This window comes from Aethalodelphis obliquidens, unplaced genomic scaffold, assembly GCF_003676395.1.
Source record: "Aethalodelphis obliquidens isolate GAN/ISIS:26980383/991018 unplaced genomic scaffold, ASM367639v1 scaffold5, whole genome shotgun sequence".
NCBI lineage: Eukaryota > Metazoa > Chordata > Mammalia > Artiodactyla > Delphinidae > Aethalodelphis > Aethalodelphis obliquidens.
The window spans coordinates 36,101,728-36,128,019 of NW_020837949.1; the positions used below are offsets into that span (position 1 = coordinate 36,101,728).

The following is a 26,292-nucleotide window of genomic DNA, read 5'->3' on the forward strand; positions in this document are numbered from 1 at the left end:
CCCTCATCTATAAAATGAGAGTAGTAGTACCTACTCGTAAGAATTTTACATTGCCGATATAGTGACCATTGTTACATGATTACACTGATCACCATGATGGCAACACAAAGAATGTTGTCAATAAGAGCGTGAATCTGGGCATTCATGTGAAACCATGCTGAGATCTTTTCACTTAATTTTTTATACCCTTCTCTGATCTCTGTATATGGATTTTCTGGGTCATCCTTTCAGTTTTTTTCAGATGTTTTGCTTAAAAACTAGATATCCATGCCTTTCTCATGAATCCCTATCTCGTCTCAAAAGTTTCCCAGAGAAGTTCTGTAAAATAAGTAATACATAATTTGAAAGGGAGTTTGTCAACAAAATAAATTTGGACATTAAAATTAAATTGAGTTTCTTAATTGTAGAGCTATTATATGGTTACGTGCCTGTAGCTCTTCAAAAAGAGACTATATTTTCCACATTCATTGACCTATTGACAAAGAAGCGACTTGCAAGACTATTTCATGAAATGCACTTTGGGAAAAACTGTCCCTTCAGATATAAATCAACTCCATGAGCTAACTCTTGTTTTCTCTTTTCCTCTTAAAGCCTGACTTCATCTACTTAGTGCAGATTATTTAGCCTATAAACAACCTTTACTCACACACTTAATCTCCCTCCAATATATTTTTTGTTCTTTACTACCAAAATATGGAGGGGAAGCTGTTGTCTGGCTTTACACATTGCCATCAAAATCAATAATTGTTAGCGTCATTTCAGGGATTTGTGATACATATAGAAATGAAATGGATTATGTACAATGCTAAGAACGAGTTGCTAAATAAATGATAATAAACCAAGTCATCAGAGTCAGAAGTTTTCTATTTTAACTGTTTTTTTTGCTGTTCCTTGAAGGAATGATTGAGACAAGAGGATAGGTGGAACTAAGGATTTTTATATGATCCAAGGTATCTAGTAATAAATTTTCCCCACTTATTTGTCATCTATCAGCCCTAAAATTTGGCTTTAGAAAAATTTCCATATATATGACTGTCATGAATTCAGAGTCAGAGTGACAGTGCTGTTGTTTTACATACTAACTCTCAAAAATGCATTTTCTTCTTGTTTTTTCTTCTCAAAAAGATAAGATATGGAAATCTAATTTCTCCCTTCCTCTACATCAAACCAGCAGGGATAATTAATAAGGCCTAGATCATTGATTTCAACCATTTTAACCATAGAACCTTTTCTTCAGAGGAAACATTTTATGGTACGCTCAAAGGGTATAGAAGTTGTAGCCTCCAGATATCTCCCATACCTGCCTTTGTTGGCCCTTGAATGGACTCTGGAAAATACCTACAGCTTTGTAGAGAGCACTTTGAAAAACTGTTGTAAACTGCATACTTGGGTAAATATTGCCAGATTTTCTTATGTAATGAGCAAAAAATTTTACTTAGAGTTTACAGCTCCCTCTTAATATGTCTTGAGGAGTTCAAGATGCTGTTGTTGACACTGGCAGCATGCCAGACAGAAAATTTTGTAGGAAATAAAATCCTGCATTTCCTTACTAAACTCCTTAACCAGTGGATGGGAATTGAGGGGGAGAGAGTAAAGAAATGTGATGTTTTACTATAACTGTTTTGGAAAAGAGAACAAAGACAATATTGAGTAAACACCAACATGGGAAATTTAAATAGAAAGTTATCATTTGACCAGCCTATACATGTTTTTTACATATAAGATTTTTTTCTTAACACTTCTGAAAAACTGCAAATGAAGTTAGAAGACTATTAATTCTTAAGTTTTAAAAATCTTTTTAAATAATACAATTTTAAGATTCTCTGTGTAAATCTGTCTAAAGAAGCAAAATGAAAATTTACTGAGGAATGTAAATGAACATTTGAAAGAGGCATTAAAATGTAGAGGAAGCATTACAAACTTTCTAGCTAAACTTTGTTTTCTAATCAGTGTGTTTTATCACTTTACAGAATGTAAATAAGTGAGTGCATATATGCTGAAATTAGGAACCAATCTAACTGTATTTCAATTAGCTGTCCTTTAGAAAACCATTTGTTTCCTGACTAGTCAGACTGTTGACCTGTTATAAAGATTTTCCTGATCAGAAAAACTAATTTTTTCCAAATATTTGCCTTACCAACATTAGTAAATTCAGCCATTTCTTTTTGTTTTGTTTCTCATAAGGTATAATGACTTTTTTTTTCTTTTCCTTGATCTCTTTGGAATCACATTTTACGTGTCAAAAAAAGGCTTTAAAATCTAAGGCTTACATACAGCCTAGTGCACATTTAGAAAAATGTGTTTAAATGCCCCAGAGTAGTCTCCAGAGAACACTAACATGTTCCAACAGTGCTGCCGTAGACCACAAAATTTATTACAACTGTTTAATGAAGTTACAACTCCTACATTTCACATTTCTTTTAAACATTCTTAATGGTGGCAGATTGTCTATTGTGGTTGAGTTTGATGTTAATTTTTGGAGAGATGTTTCAGTAGAAAATGATATAGCTGTAATAAGTCTTAGGTTGCTATGGGAAGAGGGATAAAGCATGAAAAGTATAATCTGAGAAGGGCTATCTGAGAGTTACAGGTGTCTTGGAAGGGATTTAAAGAGCACATCCTAACAAAGAATGCTAAACGTTAACTCAGAGAGGAGTTCACAAATATTACTTTATTAATCTAGCTCATATCCTGACTGTGTATGTAAATACTAACTACTCTAAACTGAAGTGAAAAATAATTATACTTTAATAGTATAGTTCAGGGATATAGGACCATGTCTATTTTTGTCATCAAAGTCCAGAAATTTTTTGTAGGCAACTGAGGCAGCTTTCTGGAAAGAAGAAGGAGACAGAAGACTATCTCCTTGGTAACTTTTCTGTTCCCATGAAGACCAACTGTGCTTCTTAAAGTTGAATTCCATGAGCTATCTTTTCATATTTAAAATAAATTTGACTTTACTTAAGCTAGTTTAAGTGGTTTTCTGTTCCTTGCAACAAAACTATACCAGACCAAGACAATGATTCTATAAAACTTTATCTTCATCATCACTGCCTATACATGGAAACTCAGATAATCCAAGCAGAGTCTGTGAACCACCCTGAATTATATAAAAATGTGATTTGTGTATCATATGTGTATTGTTGTCTAGGGGGAAAAGGCCATAGATTTCATCAAATACTCAAAGAAGTTTGTTACCCAAAAAGATTAAGAACTATTGGTAGAGAGCCTCATGCAGAGGCATCCTAAGTGACAGAGTCCCTTTCCATTTTGCCTCCATGTTGAGGCAGTGAAAGACTTTGATTCATTATTGTTGCATCTGACAGTGCCATAATTATGCCAGTTTTTATCCTATATATGGAACGTTGAAAAAGATGCCCCTTAGAGCTTTGCTGCTATTAGATGTCTATTAACAATCTGACAAAATAGATTTTCATGAAATTTGGACCTCAGGAAAATTCACTAGGTAGTAATTTTTTTAAGAAGTCTTAGTTTTTGTTTATTTGATTATTTTCAATGGGACATTGATACAGGCAGGTTTCAAATCTGCAAGAGGGTGGTATTCTATCAAGAACTGATCTAGAATTTTAGAATTAGAATGGCCTTTCATTTTACAGATGAGGAAACTGAGACGCAAAAAAGGGTAAGTAAAATTTCTAAGGTCACTTGGTAGTAAAGCAGAAGTGAAGATAGAGTTCTGTTGACTGTCTCCAGAGCCTTTTTTTTTTTTAACTGTACAAAACTTTTGATAATTATTACTTCTTTACTCCTTGTCCCCATCTGTGATGCATAGTCAACTCATTTAATGTTTATACAACACTATGAAGAAGGTGCTGTTACTGGCATTTTAGTAACTACTTCTTCTGGGGAAATTTTCTTGGGGAAATTACATTGTGAATGTTCTATTAAAATATGTAAGTCAGTTTGAAAAATAGTGCCATATACATATATGTACTTATTCATGGTAGTGGAATTAGATTTCTAGTCTTGGATAAATCAATGAAAGAGCCATTTCAGATAATATTCTTCTCTGTTTTCTAGGAAATATGTTTAGAGGCTTTTTTGTTTGTTTGCTTGTTTTTAAAATTCAAAGTTTTAAAAATGTTAAGGGCAAAAAGAACAAAAAATTGTCACTCTGGACTTAAAAACTACAATACAGTGAAATCAGTTACTGGACATTTCAAAAGGCACTTTATGAGTTTCACAGATTTTATGGAAAGTCCACACCTACTTGGAAACATGTTCCTTTGCACTTACTATGCTTTCTGACTGGAATGACAGTCACCTACCTCAACAGTCCTTCCCTTTATTCTTCACCCCCCATTTCCCATTTTCTCCTGGGAGAAGCCTGCTTATCCTGCAGGTCCCAGATATGGATTTCCCTTCTCTTCTACCAGTGTTCTTCTGCTCCTATAACATTTTATACACTCCTTTACTATACAGTCATTGCATTGTTTTCATGTTGTATTTGCATGTGTGTCTTCTTTACTGAACTGAATTATTTGGGAATCTCAAGCTCCTAAAAAGAGGTAGACAGGTACAATAAGTATTCAATAAGTATTTGTCAAGTTATAGTTATGTATACATTTAAAGTATTTTTAAAAATGATACTAAAGCTATTCAGGTTTTTTGTAGAAGATTTGAAATACTGTTTTGATGAATAATTTCAAATTAAAACAACTTCTAAGCTAAGATTAAACAGTCTTAACTATATATTTATGATTATAGCTATTTAGTATAAACTTGAAAATTTCCTTCCAAAATCTAATCTTATTTTTGATTTTAGAACCTTGAGGCTTCAGACTTACATTTCCACATCAAAACTTAGAGCATACGATCTGACAAAGATTTTGTTTTGTTTTTGTGTTGTGAATGAAAGGTATTCTGAAATATAATTTGGGTGCCAGGATACTGGAATTTCAAGATCTTTCAGCTTCAGTGAGGAAGAGTAGTTTGTTGGTACTATTGAGAAAAAAAAGAAAAACGCCCTATTATACTGTTTAAGTATTTCTTTTGTTAAATGAATTACTCTTACTTTGCTGAGGCCAATGTTTTCAATTCCAGATACCTAACCACCACCTTACCTATCATTTAACTTGCAAATAAAATGGGCTTTTCCTCCAAGTAAATTTATAATATGAGAATTTGCATAAGTAGTAATGTTTGTTGCTTAATTTTAAAGTATTGGTGCTTCAAATACAGAAATATAGGTGCCAGGATTTAGTCATTATCAATAAAAATCATCTTGATGTGAAAGTAGTCCTTATAAATTTTATTTATTTTGGACTATGGGATTACAAATCCCATAAGAATTTATTAAGGATAAACCTGGATAGCTTTTACATAGTATTAACGTAAAAGACTTGCTTATTTCTCTTGCAGAAAAATTTGAAATAGTGATTAAAATGAGAAAATTGGGTAATTCAATGTCATTTTAGTCATATCTGTATTTGGCATTTTAACTATGAAGTCTGTCATATAAGGTCACTTAAGGTTGGCTCTCTGGCCTTTTTTGATTAAGAAACTTCAAAGTCTTTTGATAGATTATTCAGAGGATATTTTTGCTCTTAGCACACCTAGTGTATTCACATAATAAGTATTTTCATATCTGTGAATAATAATGAAATACTTCTTATACTCCTTTTATAATTATTGACTCTTTTTGTCACAGACTGATTTTATGCTGACCAACTAGACTAAATTAATTTTATCTGTTTATATATTTACTTTGAAAGTTAACTAGAATATGCTAGCAGGATATTCTAACTAATCTCTCAAACTTGAAAAGAATAATTTTTTAAAAATGTTGGATAAATCTTAAAAACACCAAAGAATTGGTAGGGCCAAATGCAAATGCTGGCAGGAACCCAGAAAGGGAGGCAGAGCACAAAGCTTCTTTAGCCTTGAGAGCATTTTTCCAAACTGCAGACTTCAACTTTAGTTTTTATACTCGACTGGTTGGAGCTTCAACTCTGAAAATTACTTTCTCAGTTTAAGGGTGAACCAGAATAAATCTACCCCGTTCGTCCACAGCATGACAGACTCTGACAAGTTGAAACTACAGGACATCCTAAACATAAACTCCTAAATTCACATCACAAGGGTGGTCCAAAAAACTTTAAACCCTGTTTATTTGGTTGAAAGTGGTCCGGCCCTGGTGGTATCCCAGATTGCCTGACAGAGCAAAAATGAATACTTCTGCTCAAAGAAACTTCGTAAATAATTTTTTAAGAAAAACATCTCACAGTAAGAAGTAATTATGAAGCATGTATGGAAACAAGGAACCATGATCTAAAATCAGCACGTATCAAGAATAGATATTTAAAGGCCTCAGACACTAGAATTATGAGTCACTGTTTATAAAATAATATTTTAAAAATAAAAGAATGCTTGAAAGTTTCTGAAGGAACTAGAAACTTTAAGAACCTACAAGCCATTTGGAAAGCCAAAATTAAAAAGAAAACTTCTAGAGATAAAAAATAAAATAATTAAAATAACTCAGTGTATGACATGAATTAAAGAGGAAATTATTGAACTGAGTGAGACAGAGTAAATGAAATTATCCAGAATGCCACATATGGACAAGGAAAAAAAATAATAATGAATTAAAATGGTTAAAGACACAGAAGATAAAATAAGGTTTAACTTCTTAATGGAGTTGCAGAAGGAGAGAAAAGAATGGGAGAGAGAAATCTCTTACTAAAAGAAATTCTAGAGGTGTATTTCAAGCAGAAAGAAAATGACCCCAGATGGAAAGTCTGAAGTGAAAGAAAGAATGAACAACAACAACAACAACCGAAAAGGTAAATATGGACAAACATTTATAAAACAGAATACACAAAAAGACTAACATAACCACACAACAGAATTGTGGTCTCAAGCATTTGTATGGTTTGAGAGAAGGCTAAGATTATTCAATAGTTAAGTATATATTTTTCTAAAAGAACAAACTATAAATTTTTGAAATCAGTAAAATGAAACAATATGGAATTATTAAAATTTAAAAGGAAAAATCTAAAACCAATTCCCAACCTTGGCTTACACAATACATTCACTTGGGAAGCTTTTAAAAACCCTAATGCCCAGGCTCCATCCTAAACCAATTAAATCAGAGTCTTTAAGTAATTTTGAAGCTCGCAGGGTGATTCTACAGAAAGCAAGGAGCAGAGGAAAAGAAACGTAGAACAGATAGAGCAGATAGAAGGTGCAAGGTAAGGTACTATATATAAATCAAAATATGTTGGTAAATCACTTTAAAAGTAAATGATCTAAATACTCTAATTAAAAGAAATTTTTTATTGTCATAAAAATCCAGTTTATGTTGCTTATGAGAGACATATCCAAAATATAATATGGTAGAATAAATATAATTTCTAGAGATAAAGTATATTTCTCATAATAATAAAAGGTGTGATTTAACAGGAGAATATGTGTTTAATTTGTACGTGCCTAATAGTATAGCTTCAATATACATAAAGCAAAAATTGACAGACAAACCTACAGTTGTTTTGAGGAGGTTTGTTTTTTTTTTCCCCCAGCATTAAAGTTTGATAAGTTTCAAAACTCTAAGGGAGATTTTAAGAGTAGTACAACCAATACCCTCATTTATGTTTGTTACCAAGATTCATTAACAGTTAATATTTTGCTACATTTACTCCATAAATCTGTGTGTGTATATATAGACACATTTTTCTTTTTGTTTCTTTTCTGAACCATTTGAGTTACTTCAACATTAAATACGTTATCATGTATCACCAAAGACTGAGGACATTTTCCTACATAACCACAGTACAGTTGTCATCACATTCAGGAAATTTAACATTGATATAGTTACATGTTTACATAGTTCACATTTGAATTTTCCAGATTGTTCTAATAATGTTCTTTATAACTGTGGGTTGGTAGTTTGATCCAAGATCCAATCAAATATTATATATTGTATTTAGTTGAATATCTCTTAGGCTTGATTAATCTAGAAAATTCCCCATGATAGATCCATGTTAAACATTTTTGATAGGTATAGATGATACTGTGTTCTCAGTATATCACTAAGAGGGCATATGTCAGTTTGTCCCATTATCATTCATGTTAAGTTTCATCATTTGACTAAATTGGTATCCTCCAGATTTCTTCACTGTAAAGGCACTTTTAATCTCTAATCTGTTGGGTTATACGTGAAGATCGAGACAATTTCCTGTTCCTTGACAATTTTCACTGTAACTTTAACATGGTCTTGCCTGAGTCAAGTTTTGTTTCGGTTTTTTTTTTTTTTACTGTAATAGTTGGAAATAGGTGATTTTTCTATTTCTAGCTTGCTTACACATTCATTGGTTGGTATTCTTCTATAAAGAAAAACTTTCCCTTTTCCCCCTCTTTTTTAAAGTTCTGTAGACTGATAGATTTTTTAAAAAATTCAGTGTGTTATAATTCATTCCTATCATTATTATGATGCTAAAATCATCTCAAATTAGGCCAGTGGAAACTCCTGTAAGCTAGCTCCTTTGACCTTTTGGTATATTCCTATTAGTTTTTGAGCGTTACCTTACTTTCTTGTACAACAAGATAGTTGAAGCTCACCTTGTACTTTCTCTGCTTCAACCCTGAAATAAGCCTTCCTGTAAAAAGTTCAGATTCCTTTTAGCAAGGGACCAAATTCTGGCATTAGGTATCCTCACTGCTACTGGGGTGTTATTGCATCTACACCCTTTCATATGAAACCTCTAATTCTAGTCTATCTCCGAAGGATTCTTTCTCTCCTTTCCCTCATTCTGAATTTGTATCTCCCAGCAACTTTAGTTTATTTCCCTATTTGCTCAGCCCTTCAATACACACAAAATAGTTTTTAAATGGCTGCAGTAGTACCACAACAACATACTAAGTAAAATTCAGGATTTCTTTGCAGTTTTTTGTCCTTAAAATTTCACCCATTGATATGATTATAATCAGAATACTGTGTTCATAATTATTTAATTTCAATAACTATTATTTCAAATCAATTTATGGCGATCTTTATCTGCTTCTTTAAAAAAAAGTTGGAAGATTTTTAACACACCTTCTCAATAACAGAGAGCAAGCATTCACAGTGAGTAAGACTGTAGAGGATTTGAACAACATAATTAACAATCTAATAGCCATATATAGAATAGTGTACCCAAAAGCTACAAAGTAATATTCTTTCAAGCATACAGGTAACATTTATAAAAATGTTTTTTAAAAAATTGTGAATTTAAAAAATTATATTAAATATTTAAGGTATTATTTAATTTATAAAAATTTATAAGTCAAATGTTAGTAAGATTCAAAGGGTTGAATTATGTAGACAATGCTATTAAGCTAAAAATTGGTACCAAATTGCAATAAGGAAATACCCAAAGGTTTAGAAATTAGTAAATAACCTTCCAAAAAAAAAAATCCATTAGATGAAAATTTATAATAAAAATTAGAAAATATTTTCAACTAAATAATAATGATACTTTCTGTGAAGAAATTTTTTGTCAAAAGTTACAAATGTGCTTTTTATTAAAACTTGTGGATATAGCTAAAGCATCACTTAAAGGAAAATGTATAGCTTAAATGCATATATTATAAAGAAAAGCTGAAACTAGTGAACTAAGAATCTATCTCAAGAAATTAAAGATACCTCAGCAAATAAGGCCCTTTCCCCTCCAAAAAAAAATGAAAAGGAAATAGTAAAGAGCAGGAAGATAGAAAAAGTCAGAGATAAAAGTTGGAATTTTGTAATAATATTAAAGAAATTAAATCAGTGGTTAAAGATCTCAGAAATAAAACTCCAGGCCTAAATGGCTTTACCAGCGAGTTCTAGTAAACATTTAAGGAAAAATGAATTCTGTTTTTACACATACTCTTTAAAAATAGAATGAAAGGAGTTATCCCACACTCATCTTAAGAGTCTAGCATAACCTTGATATTAAAACCCATCATGGACAGTACTAGCACAGAAAATTATAGTCTGATCTCACTTATGAACATAGATGCAAAAATCCATACACACACACACACACAGTTTATCCTAATTATTCAGGAATTCCATATCTGCAAATTCACCTACTCACTAAAATTCAACTCCAAGGTGAGTACTCATGGCATTTTCAGACTCATTTGTGGACATGCTGAGGGTGGTGAAAAATTTGTCATCTGACACACACCTTCCCAGCTGAAGTTGAACAATGCAAGCTCTGCCTTATTGTTTCAGCTCTCAAGTATAAAAATGTCCCATTTTCAGTCTATTTAATATCACATTTTTTGTGCTTTATTGATTTTACGTTTATTTTTTAAATTTTATTTTTTGCTGCATTGGGTCTTCATTGCTGCGCGCGGGCTTCCTCTAGTTTCGGCAAGCGGGGACTACTTTGTCGTGATGCGGGGGCTACTTAGTTGCGATGCGCAGGCTTCTCATTGCAGTGGCTTCTCTTGTTGCAGAGCACGGCCTTTAGGCGGGCGGGCTTCAGTACTTGTGGCTCGTGGGCTCTAGAGCGCAGGCTCAGTAGTTGTGGCACATGGGCTTAGTTGCTCCGCGGCATGTGGGATCTTCCCGGACCAGGGCTTGAACCCGTGTCCCCTGCATTGGCAGGTGGATTCTTAACCACTGCGCCACCAGGGAAGCCCTATTTTGCTTTAAAAATGGCCCCTAAGCATAATGTTAAAGTTCCATCGAGCCTGTCTAAGCACAGGAATGCTGTATTATGCCTTACAGAGAAAATAGTGTATTAGATATGCTTCCCTTAGGTATGAGTTATAATGGTGTTGTCTGTGAGTTCAGTGTTGATGCATCATAATACATATTAAATAAGTTACCTTTAAACAGAAATACACATAAATCCAGGTTATGTGTTGCTCTGGTGTTGAAAGTATTGTAACCAGAGGCCTAGTCTTGTATTTCCCTTAGGAGCATGGTTTAGTGATTGTGGTGACTTTATAGACCAGACCCATCACAAATAGAACCAACTGTATATACATATATAAAACAAATCCTTTAAGTTATGAAGACAGTAATTTATCAAAACCAAATTAGATTCTTCCCAATAAGGCAAGATTGATTTAACACTACAGAATTAATGAGTATACTGTATCACATAAACAGATCAAAGAAAAGTCATATCTCAGTAGCTGAGTACATTTGATAAAATCTAACATAGATTTGTGTGAAATTTTTTTTTAAAAGGAGATAGCAAAATATAAAAGTAGCTTCATCAGCTTTATCAAGGATTCTATATAAAACCTGCAACAGTCATTATATTTAATGGTGAGTTATACATTAATGGTGAACATTATACTTAATGTTCCCTCTGAGACTGGAAACAAAATAGTACCTGCTTGTATTAGTCCTGTTTAATATTGTATTAGAAGTCCTGGGCAAAGCAGCGAGGCAAAAAATAGATGGGTGGGTGGGTGGATGGACAGATAAGAAAAGAAGAAATAATATTATTTTTCACAGATTATGTAACTACGTACCTAGACTAGAATACCCCAAATAATATACAGATAAGCAGTTGAGATAACAGGAATTTAGTAATGTTGCTGGATACAAATCATTGTACAAAACTGAATTGCATTTCTGTAACCAACAATGAAAAATCAAATTTTAAAAAATAACAAGGTTTATCCATAGGGGAAAAGCAATAACAGCACCAAAAAATATGAGTTAACAAGAAATACAAATCCAACAAAATATACATGGGACCTTTTAAGAGAAATTGTTAAAGCTATTGAGAGACAATGAGGAACTAAATAGATGGAGAACTATGCCATGTCCATGGATTAAAAGAGTCCATATTGTAAAGACGTTAATTCTCCCAAATGATCTTTAGATTCAGTGCCACTCTAATCAAAATCACAATGGGATGTGTTGTATAAAGGTACTGTCACACAGCCATGTACATGAATTAACTACAGAAACACAAATGACACAAACTTAATATTAAATGAAAGAAGAAAGTCACAAAAGCAAATGTGTAGTGTAAAACTAAACTATGTTATTCAGAAGACAGTCATAGGTAGCAAGACTATAAAAGGAAATCAAGGGAACGATTATCACTAAAATCAGGATAGTGGCTACCATTACAGAAAGGGGTAGGGGATGTCGTCAGGGAGGATCCTGTTTCTACGGTGCAGGCAATGTGTTATTTCTTGACCTGGGTGATAATTACTTGGATATTCTGTTCACTTTGTGATTAGTCTTTAAACTAAATATATGTTGATGCAAAAAAAAATTACAGAGCTCAACCAAAGAATTTGAAATGGATTAAGTGTATTACTGAGAGTTAATGTTATTAAGTTAATCCATGATATTAAGTTATTGGTAATTATATTTCAAAGTTGAATTAAGTTGAATGATTTGGAATACTCCATCCAGGTAGAAAGGTTAATTTCTAAGAAGCACTTTTTTAAAGACTATCAGAAATTTTTTGTTACCCAACTTACTAGAGTCTACCAGTATTCTGCTTTTACTATGTTCAGGAAGATAGTAAAATTCTGCTTCTACCATGTTCAGGAAGATCATTAGGGGACAAACCACAAAAGATTTTATATATAACATGATATTAATAGCTAACAATGATATCTACCACTTTTTGAGCGTTTACCATGTACCAGATACTAGGGCAAGAATTATAAACGCATAATCTCATTTAATCCTAGAAACGACTCTTAAGTGTGGGTACCATTGTTGTCCCCATATCACACAGGTAAAGGGCAGAATCAGGTTTTGATTTTAGTCTCTCTTATTCCAGAACTCTTGTTCTTAACCATAGCCCCACATAAGGATTAGAATGGCAATCTAGTAGTGTACTTAGTATTACATGTTGTTATAGATTCATTTATTCAAACTGGTTATGATTTAAGTATTCAAATTTGTTAATTTAGCAGTAAATGTCAGCTATATGCCAGGCATTTCAAGGTACCTATCTACTGGATCTTTTGCTCTGTTTAGCAACTTGGAACCTATACCACAGTAGTTCGCTGGCCTCCTTCTTCCTTAGAGCTAGTGTATTGTGATATTTCAAGTATCACTAAACTTAATTCAACTTTACAGATGATTATTTGTTATACACATCACCCAAACTACATAATAATCTACTTCCTGATTTGGCTGCAGTACAGAAAATTACCTTTTGAGCCCTAGGATCAGCTCTTGTTGCTGAGGGAGTTTCTAGCTATTCCTTTTATTTCCTTATACCCTCATAACCCCTTCTTTGGATGAGTTCTTAAATAAAATTTGGTTGACAAAAATCTTTTAATTGGTTCATATTGTTTTTATGGTACTATAAAATGCCATGTACTGTATTAAACAGGTCCTGTATACAGTTTATTTATAATCAAATGGTGATTATGGTCATTTCTATAAAATGTTAGGACATCAGGCTCTTGGTAAAAAATGTAACCCCTATTTATTGTGTTCCTTTTCTGAAAAAAAAAATCAACTTTAGATTATATTATTTTATTTTGACTTACAGTGCCTTTTCCAGGAGCTTAACTACAGTCTGTAGTTTAACACCTCTCTAATGGACACTATGGCAATATGCTAGCTGAGGTAAAAGGAACAGAAGCTGGGCAGATTTTCTCTGTCCTATAGGCTTTAAAGAACCAAGATTCTGTTTTTACCCAGTTATTTCACTATATTTCTTTCCTTTATGTTTCCAGTGTCTACTCATAATTTTTTTCAGCAAAATTGTCTTAATATCAATAAAATGGCATATGTCTTAAGTTGGTTTTTATTATTGCTTTACTTGTCTGAACACTAGGACTATAGGCTTCAGACCAACAAAAATCCACTGTTTTCCTTCATCCTTATTTGCCGCTATGTAGATCCGTATTATCAATAGTTGCATTTGACTAACTTTAATGGTCATGTCCGGTTTTGTTTACCTTCTTTTTTCCTACTACTTTTGGACGCAAGGAACACTCCTGAACAAAATAAAATTTTTCATAACTTAAGAAATACTATCCTTTCATTGCTTTGCTCTTTGGTCCTTTTAAATCATTGAGACAAATTAAAGTCCAAAGACATCATTATATTGACTACTGAGAATTAATTTGTGAATGGATTCTTTCATCTACAAAGACAGTTTTCAAAGTGTGGTCTGGGGATCTGAGACCCTTCTAGGGTCTCTGTGGGGAGGAAATTATTTTCATCATAATACTAAAATATCGTTTGCCTTTTCTACTCTCATCCTCTTTTGAGTGTAGGGTTGAGTTTTCTAGAAACTTCATGGCATGTGATGTTGCAACAGCTTGAATGCAAAGCAGACGTGCGAATCCATCTGTCTTCTATTAAGCCCAACATTAGAGAGACTTGAAAAAATGTAAAACAGTAACTCATTTTTACTATCTTTCTAATCTAGACTTTCATTAGAAAGTATAATTTACATTAGCATATACTATAGTGTTATTGTTTTATAAATGAATTGATGTTTTTAAACCATTGAGTTTTAATTTCAAATATGGTATTATTGATAGAACCTGCATAAACAAAAGAGCTCTTTTAGGCCCTCAGTAATTTTTAAACATGTAAAGGGATCATGAGACCAAAAAGAGAGCCAATAATCTATACTATTTTTTTTATTCTCAAATGTTTGAATTTTTCTTATATTTTATTTCATTTTATAAAAAGCATAATGAAAATAATCTATTTTTAGGTTGCTACAAACCTCAGGAAAGATCAGATTACTTGATGTTGGCAGCTGCTTTAACCCATTTCTGAAGTTTGAAGAATTTCTAACTGTTGGCATAGACATCGTACCTGCTGTAGAGGTATGCATAGTTCTGTTTGTTTTGAGATGAATATTTTACATGTATATATACAAAGAAAAGCACTGTCTTTACACTCCTGAAATAGCAAATATATTTCTGTGTACAAGTTGATAAGAGACTATTTCTATTCAAAACTAAAAGTATATTTTGTGAAAATTTGAGCATTTAGTTAACTAATATTAATTTGACCAATACCATATTTGTCTTCATTTTGTTTTGTTCCCTGTTTATCATCTATCATTTCAATCAAGAAACTTCAGTAAGTTGCAAAGATTCCTTATTTTATTTTTTAATGCATCTCTTTCTGAAACGTACTCTGATGTAGAGCTATTATGGAATAGTGGAAAGAGCAAGGGCTTTGGAGACAGCCAAAACTTTATTAAATCCCAGCTATTTGTACTTAGTAGATTAAACAACTTTACAAAGAATGTTTCCTCTGCTTTTAAAATTAGATTTTTTTTCCCCTCAATGACATAAGTTTATAACATTTGCCATTATACTTTTGATATGGCACCAGACACAAAAATTTTTTTACAAATTTTTATTGCTATAAAGAGATTGTGGTAGAGTATAAACTCAGGCTCAGAGATTTTTTTCCTCCACTGCTATATTCCCAGTACCTAGAAGAGTGCCTGGCATACTAAGTACTCATTAAATACTTCTTGAACAAAAGAATGAAATCTTATTTTCAACCTTGATTTGACTCTCTGAGCCTCAGTTTTCTCGTCTGTGCAGTGGGGTTTGTAATGGACTATACCTTATAAGATTGTTGTTGTGTTTACTTGAGAAAAAGTATTTAAAGCACCTAACAAAGCACCTGTTATATTGTGAGTGCTAAAGAAATGTTTGCTGTTATTATTGAAAAGTTCCTGCATGAAGAGTCAACTTTCATATGAATTTATTCTTTGATTCTTATGAGCTTGACTGTCTATATTGAATCTATGTGACTAACACTGACGAATAAGAAAATGCTAAAAGCGTTACTATTATCTCCTAAAGGTAGACAGATACTTGCTGTACGGTAAAACAGCTGTTCTTAGCTTACCACTGCAGAGAATTCCTGGGCCATTAGAAGCTATAGTTTTAAAGTGCAGGTGGATTTGTACATGGATTCTCTCCCCTTCCTTCCTCAAGACACACATTAGAGATGTCCTTCAAGGACTGGTAAGACATGATGACCATTTGATCTAAACCTAAGGCTCAAATATTAAAATATTAAGCTTATTTATATATAGGGCTATAAATTTTCAACTGTAAAGCCATTAGATAGGCAAAAGAACTACTATACATGAGTTCAGTAGTAGAATCAGACTTTGATAGTTCCAGAACCCTATAACTAATTTTAAAACAAAGGGAAGAAACTTATACTTACAGTCGAGATGGGGTGACAGGGACCAGACTGATGCTCTTTCCCCCTGCCTGCAGCAACTAAAAAGTGGACAAAATATTCAAAATAATATACAAGAACTGGACATCAGGTAATGAAGGACAGTGATCCCCAAGAGATGGAAAACAAATGAGATGAGCCATATGGTTGCACATACAGCCTTCAGAGAGTTTCCAACGTGTGGCACAAACAGGGGATTCCCAAGCAGAGTCCAGCTGGTAGTGAGTTGTAGAGGCAGAGGTGAGAGTCCTGAGAGACCAAGACAGCTAAGGCTCATGGACAAAGTACCAAAGATATGAGAGCTACACAGAGAGAAAACTCCAGGGGTCTGCAAAGAATCCTCCGTGAGTACTCAGCTGAGTACTTATCAGTACACGTCTGTGAGAAAACTACATGAGACTGGAGGAAGTACCACCTCAAAGATCTAGAGGTTATAGTGCCCAGCACACTCACACAGGCTGGAAGTAGCACCCGTTCCCACCAGCCACACTGGAAACCTCAAGAATCACAGTAGCCTGGGTAGAGTACACAGAAAAGCCTTGCATCAGTAGTGGAGAATAATTAGCCTTAGACTGAAGGCTGCTGTGGTCCCACCTAGCAAATCCTGAAACAAAAACCAAAAAGATCAAATTGTCTCCAGATAATTTAACTACATCCTAGAGCAAAGTTAGAATATTTATAGCAATACCAAGTCATCCAGGACGCAGCAAAGTAAAGTTCACCATGCCTAGCGTCCAATAAAAAAGTAATCAGCCAAGTAAAGAAGCAAGAAAATAGGACCCACAATGAGGAGGTCAGTCATCCAGCAGAGACCAACTGTGAACTGACACAGATGTTAAAATTCGGAAACAAGGACATTAAGATAGGGACATTATGACTGTATTCTGTATGAACAAAAAGTAAAGTAGAGACATGGAAGATAATTTAAAAAACCCAAATCTAACTTCTGGAGACGGATACTATGATCTATGATATGAAACATGTACTAAATGGGATTAACGGTACATTAGATATTGAAGAAGAAAAGTTAAACTGAGGACATGGCAATAGAAACTACCCAAAATTAAACTGAGATATTTTTTTTAATGGAAAAGCATCAGCAAGCAGTGAGTTAATTTCAAATGGCCAAATATAAGCATAATTGGAGTCCCCCCAAGAAAGGAATGAAAGAAATAATGGTCAGAATTTTTCTGAACTTGATAAAAGCTAACTAATAGTAGAGCTGACCCTTAGCACCCAGGGGAATTGTTCCAGGACAGCCCACCACCACCACAGATATCAAAGTCTGTGGATGCTCAGGTCCTTAGAGTTGGCTCTTCATATCCCTGTGTTCCATGTCCACAGATACAGAGGACTAACTGTATATTTCTTGGAAAAATCCATGTATAATTGGACCTGTGCAGTTCAAACTCGTGTTGTTCAAGAGTCAGTTGTAATGTAGAGTTTATAATCTATATAAAAATAAAATGTATGATAACAATAGCACAAGAGGGGAGAAAGGGAAATATACTATATGTATAGTAATAGGTTTTTATAATATATATAAAGTGGTAAAATACTATTTGAAGGTAGACTATGATAGGTTAAAGATGTAGACTATAAATTCTAAAGCAACCAGTAAAATAAAGAGTTACAGCTAATAAGCCAGCAAAGGAGATAAAATAGAATTACAAAGAAATTTCTTTAATCCAAAAGATGGCAGAAAAGGGAAGGAAACAATGAACAGATGGGAAACATAGAAAATAAATAGCAAGATCATACATTTAAACTTAAGTTTACCAGTAATCACATTAAATAGATATGGCCCAAATACCCCCAATTAAAAGGTGGAAATTGTCAGATTGGATTAAAAAAAGCAAGACTCAAATATATGTTGCCTATAAGAAATGCACTTCAATTATAAACACACAAAATAGGATGTGTAAAAGAAAGACACTGTGGCACTATTACAGTCAGACAAAGTAGATGTCAGAGCAATATTACCATCAGTAAAGATGGCCATTTCATAATGATAAAAAGTTCAATTCATCAAGAGTACAAAACAATCCTCAATATATATGCATCTAATAACAGAGCTTCAAAATACGTAAACCAAAAATTGATAAGGTAGCAATTACAAATAGACATTTATAAAATTATAGTTGAAGATTTCATTACCCCTCTCTCAATAATTGATGGAACAATTAGAACATTGGTCAAAGAAGAACTCACAAGGAAAGTTAGACCATATTTTCTTTTCTTCTTTCTTTTTTTTTTTTGCAGTACGCGGGCCTCTCACTGTTGTGGCCTCTCCCGTTGCGGAGCACAGGCTCTGGACGTGCAGGCTCAACAGCCATGGCTCACGGGCCTAGGCGCTCCGTGGCGTGTGGGATCTTCCCGGACTGGGGCACGAACCCGTGTCCCCTGCATTGGCAGGTGGACTCTCAACCACTGCGCCACCAGGGAAGCCCTAGACCATATTTTCAAATGAAGATAAATAAAAACATATGATATCAAAAACATAAGATATGCATAGGATGCCACTAAAAACACTAAAATAGTAATTAGAGGAAATTTTACAATAGTAAACACCTTTATTAGAAAAATAAGAAAGGTCTCAAAGTAATGACATCAACTTTCCAACTAGGAAAAAAACCAAACCCACATTAAATCTAAAATACAAGAAAGAAAATAATAAAGATTACAGCAGAAATCAATGAAATAGAAAACCTTTAGAAAATAGTAGGGAAAAACTGATGAAAGCAAACACTACCTCTTTGAGAAGATCAATAAAATTTATAAATCACTAGCCATACTGATTAGGAAATAAAGAGAAAGGTGTGACATCATGTATATTTTACCAATATTAAAAGAAAGGAAAATATTACAAAAAATTTTATGCCAATAAATTCCACAACTTAAGTGAAATGGTCAAACTCCTTGGAAGACACATACTGCCAAAGCTCACTCATGAAGAAATACATAACCTCAGTAGCCCTAAATGTATTAAAGAAATTTGAATTGGCAGTTAAAAACTTTCCCACAAAGAAAATTCCAGGCTCAAATGGCTTCACTTCCCAACTTATTCTATGAGGCCATTACCCCAATACCAAAACCAGAGACATTACAGAACAAAAACAACAACTTATAGACCATATCCATCATAAACATAGAAAAGTTGTCTACAAAATTCTAGCATATTGAACCGAACAGTATTTCAAAAGTGATAATCCATCATGGCTAAGTTTGATTTATTCTAGGAGTATAAGATTGGTTTAATGTTAAAAAAAATAATCTATAACACCTATACAAAAATCTACTGAAAATGGATTAAAGACCTAAATATAAGACCAGATACTATAAAACACCTAGAGGAAAACACAGGCAGAACACTCTGACATAAATCGCAACAATATTTGTTTTTTGATCCATCTCCTAGAGTAATGGAAATAAAAACAAAAATAAACAAATGGGACCTAATTAAACTTAAAAGCTTCTGCACAGCAAAGGAGACCATCAACAAAACAAAAAGACACAACCTACAGACTGGGAGAAAATATTTGCAAACAATGCTACCAATAGGGATTAATCTCCAAAATATACAAACAGCTCATACAGCTTATTATCAAAAAAACAACTCAGTCAAAAAATGGGCAAGAGACCTAAATAGACGTTTCTTCAAAGAAGACATATGAATGGCCAACAGGCACATGAAAAGATGATCAGTATCACTAAGTATTAGAGAAATGCAAATCAAAACTACAGTGAGGCATCACATCACAACAGTCAGAATGACCATCATTAAAAAGTCTACAAATAATAAATATTGGAGAGGGTGCGGAGAAAAAGGAACCCACTTACACTGTTGATGGGAATGTAAATTGGTGCAGCCACTATGGAGAACAGTATAGAGGTTCCTTAAAAAACTAAAAATAGAGTTACCATATGATCCTGCAATCCCACTCCTGGGCATATATCTGGAGAAAACTCCAATTTGAAAAGATACATGCACCCCAGTGTTCATAGCAGCACTATTTACAATAGCCAAGACATGGAAGCAACCTAACTGTCCATCAACAGATGAATGGATAAAGAAGATGTGGTATATATACACAATGGAATATTACTCAGCCATAACAAAGAATGAAGTAATGCCATTTGTGGCAAAATGGTTAGACCTAGAGATTATCATATTAAATGAAGTCAGACAGAGAAAGATAAATAGCATAGGGTATCACTTATATGTAGAATCTTTAAAAATAATGATACAAGTGAACTTATTTACACAACAGAAACAGACTCACAGAATACAAATGTATGGTTACCAAACGGGATAGTGGGGGACGGGTTTGGTGGCGAGATAAGTTAGGAGTTTGGGATTAACATATACACATTACTATATAGAAAATAAACAACGAAGACCTACCGTATAGCACAAGGAACTCTACTCAGTATCTTGCAATAATCTATAATGGAAAAGAATCTGAAGAATATATATATAAATGAATCACTTTGCTGTACACCTGAAACTAACACAACATTGTAAATTAACTATACTTCAGTTTAAAAATGGTTAAAAATAAAATTACATATACCATAAAAAAACCCCACTTATTCTTTTCATCACAGTAATACACTAAAAAAGAAACCTACAGCTAACATCATACTTAATAGTGAAAGAAAAATGTTTTTCCAATAAAAACTGAAAAAAGAACAAGATAAGGTTACTCTCACCATCTCTATTCAGCATTCTCTAAAGGTTTTTACCAGTGCAGGAAAGCAAGAAAAAGCAATGATAGGCATCCAAATTGGAAAATAAGATGTAAAACTGTCTTTGTTCACAGATGACATTGATCATCTATTACTTTATTCTGTGGAATCTACAGAGAAGCTACTAGAACCAGTAAGTGAGTTTAACAAGGTTGCAAGATATAAGATTAACATATAAAAATCAATTCATATGTACTAGCTACAATCAACTAGAAATTAAAAATAGTACCATTTATAATAGCATCAGAAATATGAAGTATTTAATATATGAACATATATTTATATGAAATATAAAGCTGACAAATATATGGCAAACCTGTATATTGAAAACTATAAATTATTAAGAGAAAGTAAAGAAGACCTAAATGAGTAGAGATATATACTGTGTTTATTGGTGGAAAAACTCAAAATCTTTAACACATCAATTTTCCCAAAATTGATCTATAGATTCAGCGCAATCCTGATAAAAATTCTAGCAGGTTTTTCTGTAGAAATTGAAAAATGTATTCTAAAATCTGTGTGGAAATCCAAAGGTCCTAGAATAACAACTTTTTAAAAGGATAGTGTTGGAGAGTTTCAAAATTTATTTTAAAGTTATAGTAATGAAAACAGTGTGGTATTAGTGTCAAGATTATCAGTGAAATATAACAGAGAGTCCACAAATAGGGCTAAACCCCTTGTGGGGTCCCAGAGGGAGAAGAGAGAAGAGGATCAAAAATGTATTTGAGAAAATTATGGCTGGAAACTTCCCAGACCTGAAAGAGAAAAAACTCATATCCAGGTACAGGAAGCACAGAGGGTCCCAAAAAGATGAACCCAAACAGACCCATATCAAGACATATCATAATAGAAATGGCAAATTTAAAGAGAGAATTTAAAGACAGCAAGAGAAAAACAAAGAGTCATATACAAGGGAATTCCTGTAAGGCCATCAGCTGATTTCTCTGCAGAAATTTTGCAGGCCAGAAGGGAGTGGCATGATATATTCAAAATGCTGAAAGGGAAAACCTACAAACTAGGATACCCAGCAAAATGATTATTTAGAATAGAAAGCAATAAGAACCTGCTGTATTAAAAAATTTTAAAAAGAAAAGAAAAAGAATAGAAAGCGAGATAAAGAACTTCCCAGAGAAGCAAAAAATAGTTTATCAGTACTAAGCCTACCCTAAAAGAAATGTTAAAGGCTCTTCTCTAAGTGGAAAGAAGTAAGGATCTACAGGAAAGGGAAGATCCCACTAGGAAATATATAGTAAAGACAGAGAATCAATTGTGAAAGCAACTGTAACTGCAATAAACAGTTAAGGGAGAATCATGCAGATGTAAAATATGACGTCAAAACACAAATGGGAGGGGAATTAAAAATGTAGATCTTTTAGAATGTGTTTGAACTTAAATGACTGTAAGTTCAAAATAAGTATTTATATTATAGGTCAATACATATGAACACTGTGGTAACCATAAATAAAAAAACTTAAAATAGATAGACAAAAATTAAAAAGAAAGGAACACAAGCTTACTACTAAAGAAAGTTCATCAAACCACAAGGGAAGAAACAAAAGAAGAAAAGAACAAAGCTACAAAAACAGCCAGAAAACAAGTAATAAAATGGCAATAAGTACATACCTATCAATAATCAGTTTAATGCCAATACACTAAATGTTCTTATCAAAAGACATAGAGTGGTTGATTGGCCTAAAAAACAAGACCCATCTATATGCTACCTATAAGAGACTCACTTCAGAGCTAAAGATACACACAGAATGAAAGTGAGGGGATGGAAAAGATATTTCATACAATGACAAGGAAGTGGGGGTAGCAATACTCATATTAGACAAAATAGAATTTAACAGAGTGTATAACAAAAGACAAAGAAAGGCATTATATAATGATAAAGGGATCACTATAAGAAGTTTTACACTCATTAACATATATACATCCAACACAAGGGCACCTAAATATATAAAGCAAATAACTAACAGACATAAAGGGAGAAATTGACAAGAATATAATAATAGTAGGGGAATTTAACACCTTACTGACATCAATGGACAGATCACCCAGATAGGAAAAAAATAAGGTAACAGTGGTCTTAAATGACAGAATGGACCAGTTGGACTTAACAGATATCTACAGGACATTCCATCACGAAACAGCAAAATACACATTCTTTTCAAGTGCATGTGTAATGTTCTCTAGGATCGATCACATGCTAGGCCACAAAACGAGTCTCAACAAATTTAAGAGAATAGAAATTCTATCAAGCATTTTTTCCAGCCACAACAGTATGACACTAGAAATCAGTTACAGGAAGAAAAATGGGAAAAGAACAAATGGGGAGACTAAAACAACATGCTGCTAAAAAAAACAATGGTTCAATTAAGAAATCTAAGAGGAAATCAGAAAATACCTCAAGACAAATGGAAACGGAAACACAACTTCCCAAAATCTGTTGGATGCAAAAGCAATTCTAAGAGGGAAGTTTATCACAATACAGGCCTTCCTCAAGAAAAAAAATCTCAAACAACCTAATCGTGGACCACCTAAAGGAATTAGAAAAGGAAGAACAAAGCCCAAAGTCAGCAGGAGGAAGGAAATCATAAAGATCAGAGAGGAAATAAATGAAATAGAGACCACCAAAAATAATGGAAAAGATCAATGAAACCAAGAGCTGGTTTTTGAGAAGACAAACAAAATTGATAAACTTTTAGCTAGGGTCACCCAAGAAAAAAAGAGAACCCAAATTAACAAAATAAGAAATGAAAGAGGAGAAATAACAACTGATACCACAGAGATACCAAAAAATAATAATAATAATACTATGAACAGTTATATGCCAACAAATTGGACAATCTAGAAGAAATGGATAAATTTCTAGAAACATACAACCTGCCAAGACTGAATCAAGAATAAACACAATTTGAACAGACTGATCACTGGTAGTTTAACTGAATTTGTGATTTAAAAGAACGCCCAGCAAACAAAAGTCCAGGACTGGATAGCTTCACAGAGGAATTCTGCCAAACATACAAAGAAGAGCTAATATCTTTCCTCTTCAAACTAGTCCATAATATTGAAAAGGACAGAACACTCCGAAATTCATTCTACAAGCCACCATTAGCTTGATACCAAAAACAGCAAAGATACTACAGAAAAGAAAATTGCAGGCCAATATCTTTGATGAAAATAGATGCAAAAATCCTCAACAAAATATTAACTAACCAAATCCAACAACAATACATTAAAAAGATCATACACTATCATCAAGTGGGATATAGTCCAGGGATGCAAAGATGTTTCAATATTTGCAAATTAATGTGATACACCACATTAACAAAAGGATAAAAGTCACATGATCATCTCAATAGACACAAAAAGCATCTAACAAAATTTAACATCCATTCGTGATAAAAACTGTCATCATAGTTGGTATAGAGGGAACATTTCTCAACATAATAAAGACCATTTATGACAAACCCACAGCTAACTTCATACTCAACTGTGAATAGCTAAAAGCCTTTCCTCTAAATTCAGTAACTAGACAAGGACGCCCGCTGTCACACTTCTATTTATCATAGTAGTGGAAGTCCTAGCCACAGCAGTCAGGCAAGAAAAGGAAATAAAATGCATCCAAGTTGAAAGGGAAGAAGTAAAACTGTCATTACTTGCAGATGACATGATAGTTTATATAGAAAACTCTGAAGTCTCCACCAAAAAACTATTAGAACTAATAAATGAATTTAGTAAAGTTGCAGGATATAAGGTTAATATACAGAAATCTTATGCTTTTCCATACACTAGTAATGAACTATTGGAAAGTGAAAGTAAAAAAAAAAAAGTCCCATTTAAAAATCACATCAAAAGGAATAAAATACCTAGGAATATACTCAACCAAGGAGGTGAAAGACCTATACTTTGAAAACTATATAAAATTGATGAAGGAAATTGAAGATGACACATAAACTTGGAAGTATATCCTGTGCTCTTGTATTGGAAGAATTAAGGTTGTTAAAAGGGCCATACTACCCAAAGCAAACTACAGATTTAATGCAATCCATATCAAAATACCCATGACCTTTTTCACAGAACTAAAACAATTAATCCTAAAATTCATATAGTATCACAAAAGACCCCAAGTTGCCAAAGCAGTCTTGAAAAAAGAAACAAAAACAAAACTGGAGATATCATGCTCCCTGGCTTTAGACTATACTACAAAGCTACAGTATGCAAAACAGCATGGTACTGTTGGCACAAAAACAGACACATAGATCAATGGAACAAAATAGAGAGCCCAGAAATAAACCCACACACCTATGGTCAATTAATCTATGACAAAGGAGACAAGAATATAAAATGGGCAAAAGACAGTCTCTTCAGCAAGTGGTGCTGGTAAGATTGGACAGCTGAATGTAAGCCAATGAAGTTAGAACATGCCCTCACACCATGCACAAAAATAAACTCAAAATGGCTTAAAGACTTAAACATAAGACATGATACCATAAAACTCCTGGAAGAGAACATAGGCAGAACACTCTGACATAAATTGTAACAATATTTATTCAGATCTGTTTCCTAGGGCAAAAGAAATAAAAGCAGTAATAAACAAATGTGACCTAATTAAACTTAAAATCTTTTGCACAGCTAAGGAAACCATTGACAATACAAAAAGACAACCCACAGAATGGGAGGAGATATTTGCAAATGATATGACTGACAAGGGGTTAATATCAAAATATATAAACAACTCATACAATTCAATATCAACAGAACAAACAACCCAGTCGAAAAATGGGCTGAACACATGAATAGACATTTTTCCAAAGAAGACATACAGATGGCTAATAGGAACATGAAAAGATGCTCAACACTGCTAATTTAGAGAAATGCAAATCAAAACAACAATGAGATATCACCTTATACCTCAGAATGGCTGTCCTCAAAGTCTGCAAATAACAAATGTTGGAGAGGATGTGGAGAAAAGGGAACCCTTGTACACTGTTGGTGGGAATGTAAATTGGTGCAGCTACTAAGGAAAATAATATAGAGGTTCTTCAATAGACTAAAAATAGATAACCATATGATCCAGCAGTTTTACTCCTGGGTATATATTAGAAGAAAATGAAAACAGTAATTCAAAAAGATAAATGCACCCTTGTTTTCATAGCAGCGTTATTTACAATAGCTGAGATAAGAAAGCAACCTAAGTGTCATCAACGGATGGATAAAGAAAATACATACACATATATATACATACACACAGGTATATACACATACATACACACACAATGGAACCTTACTCTGCCATAAAAAAGAAAGAAATTTCTGCCATTTGCAAAAACATGGTTGGAACTAGAGAATATTATGCTTAGTAAAATAAGTCAGACAAAGAT

General features: G+C 33.3%; 1 protein-coding gene across 1 annotated transcript in view; it reads left to right on the plus strand.

Moving 5' to 3' along the window:
* SAMTOR (S-adenosylmethionine sensor upstream of mTORC1) overlaps positions 1 to 26,292 on the plus strand; it is an 87,024-nt gene that overhangs the window by 53,375 nt on the left and 7,357 nt on the right. The window contains exon 4 of the mRNA XM_027102147.1: positions 14,655 to 14,769. Within this exon, the coding sequence (XP_026957948.1) occupies positions 14,655 to 14,769 (115 nt within the window). The remainder of the gene's footprint in view (positions 1 to 14,654; positions 14,770 to 26,292) is intronic.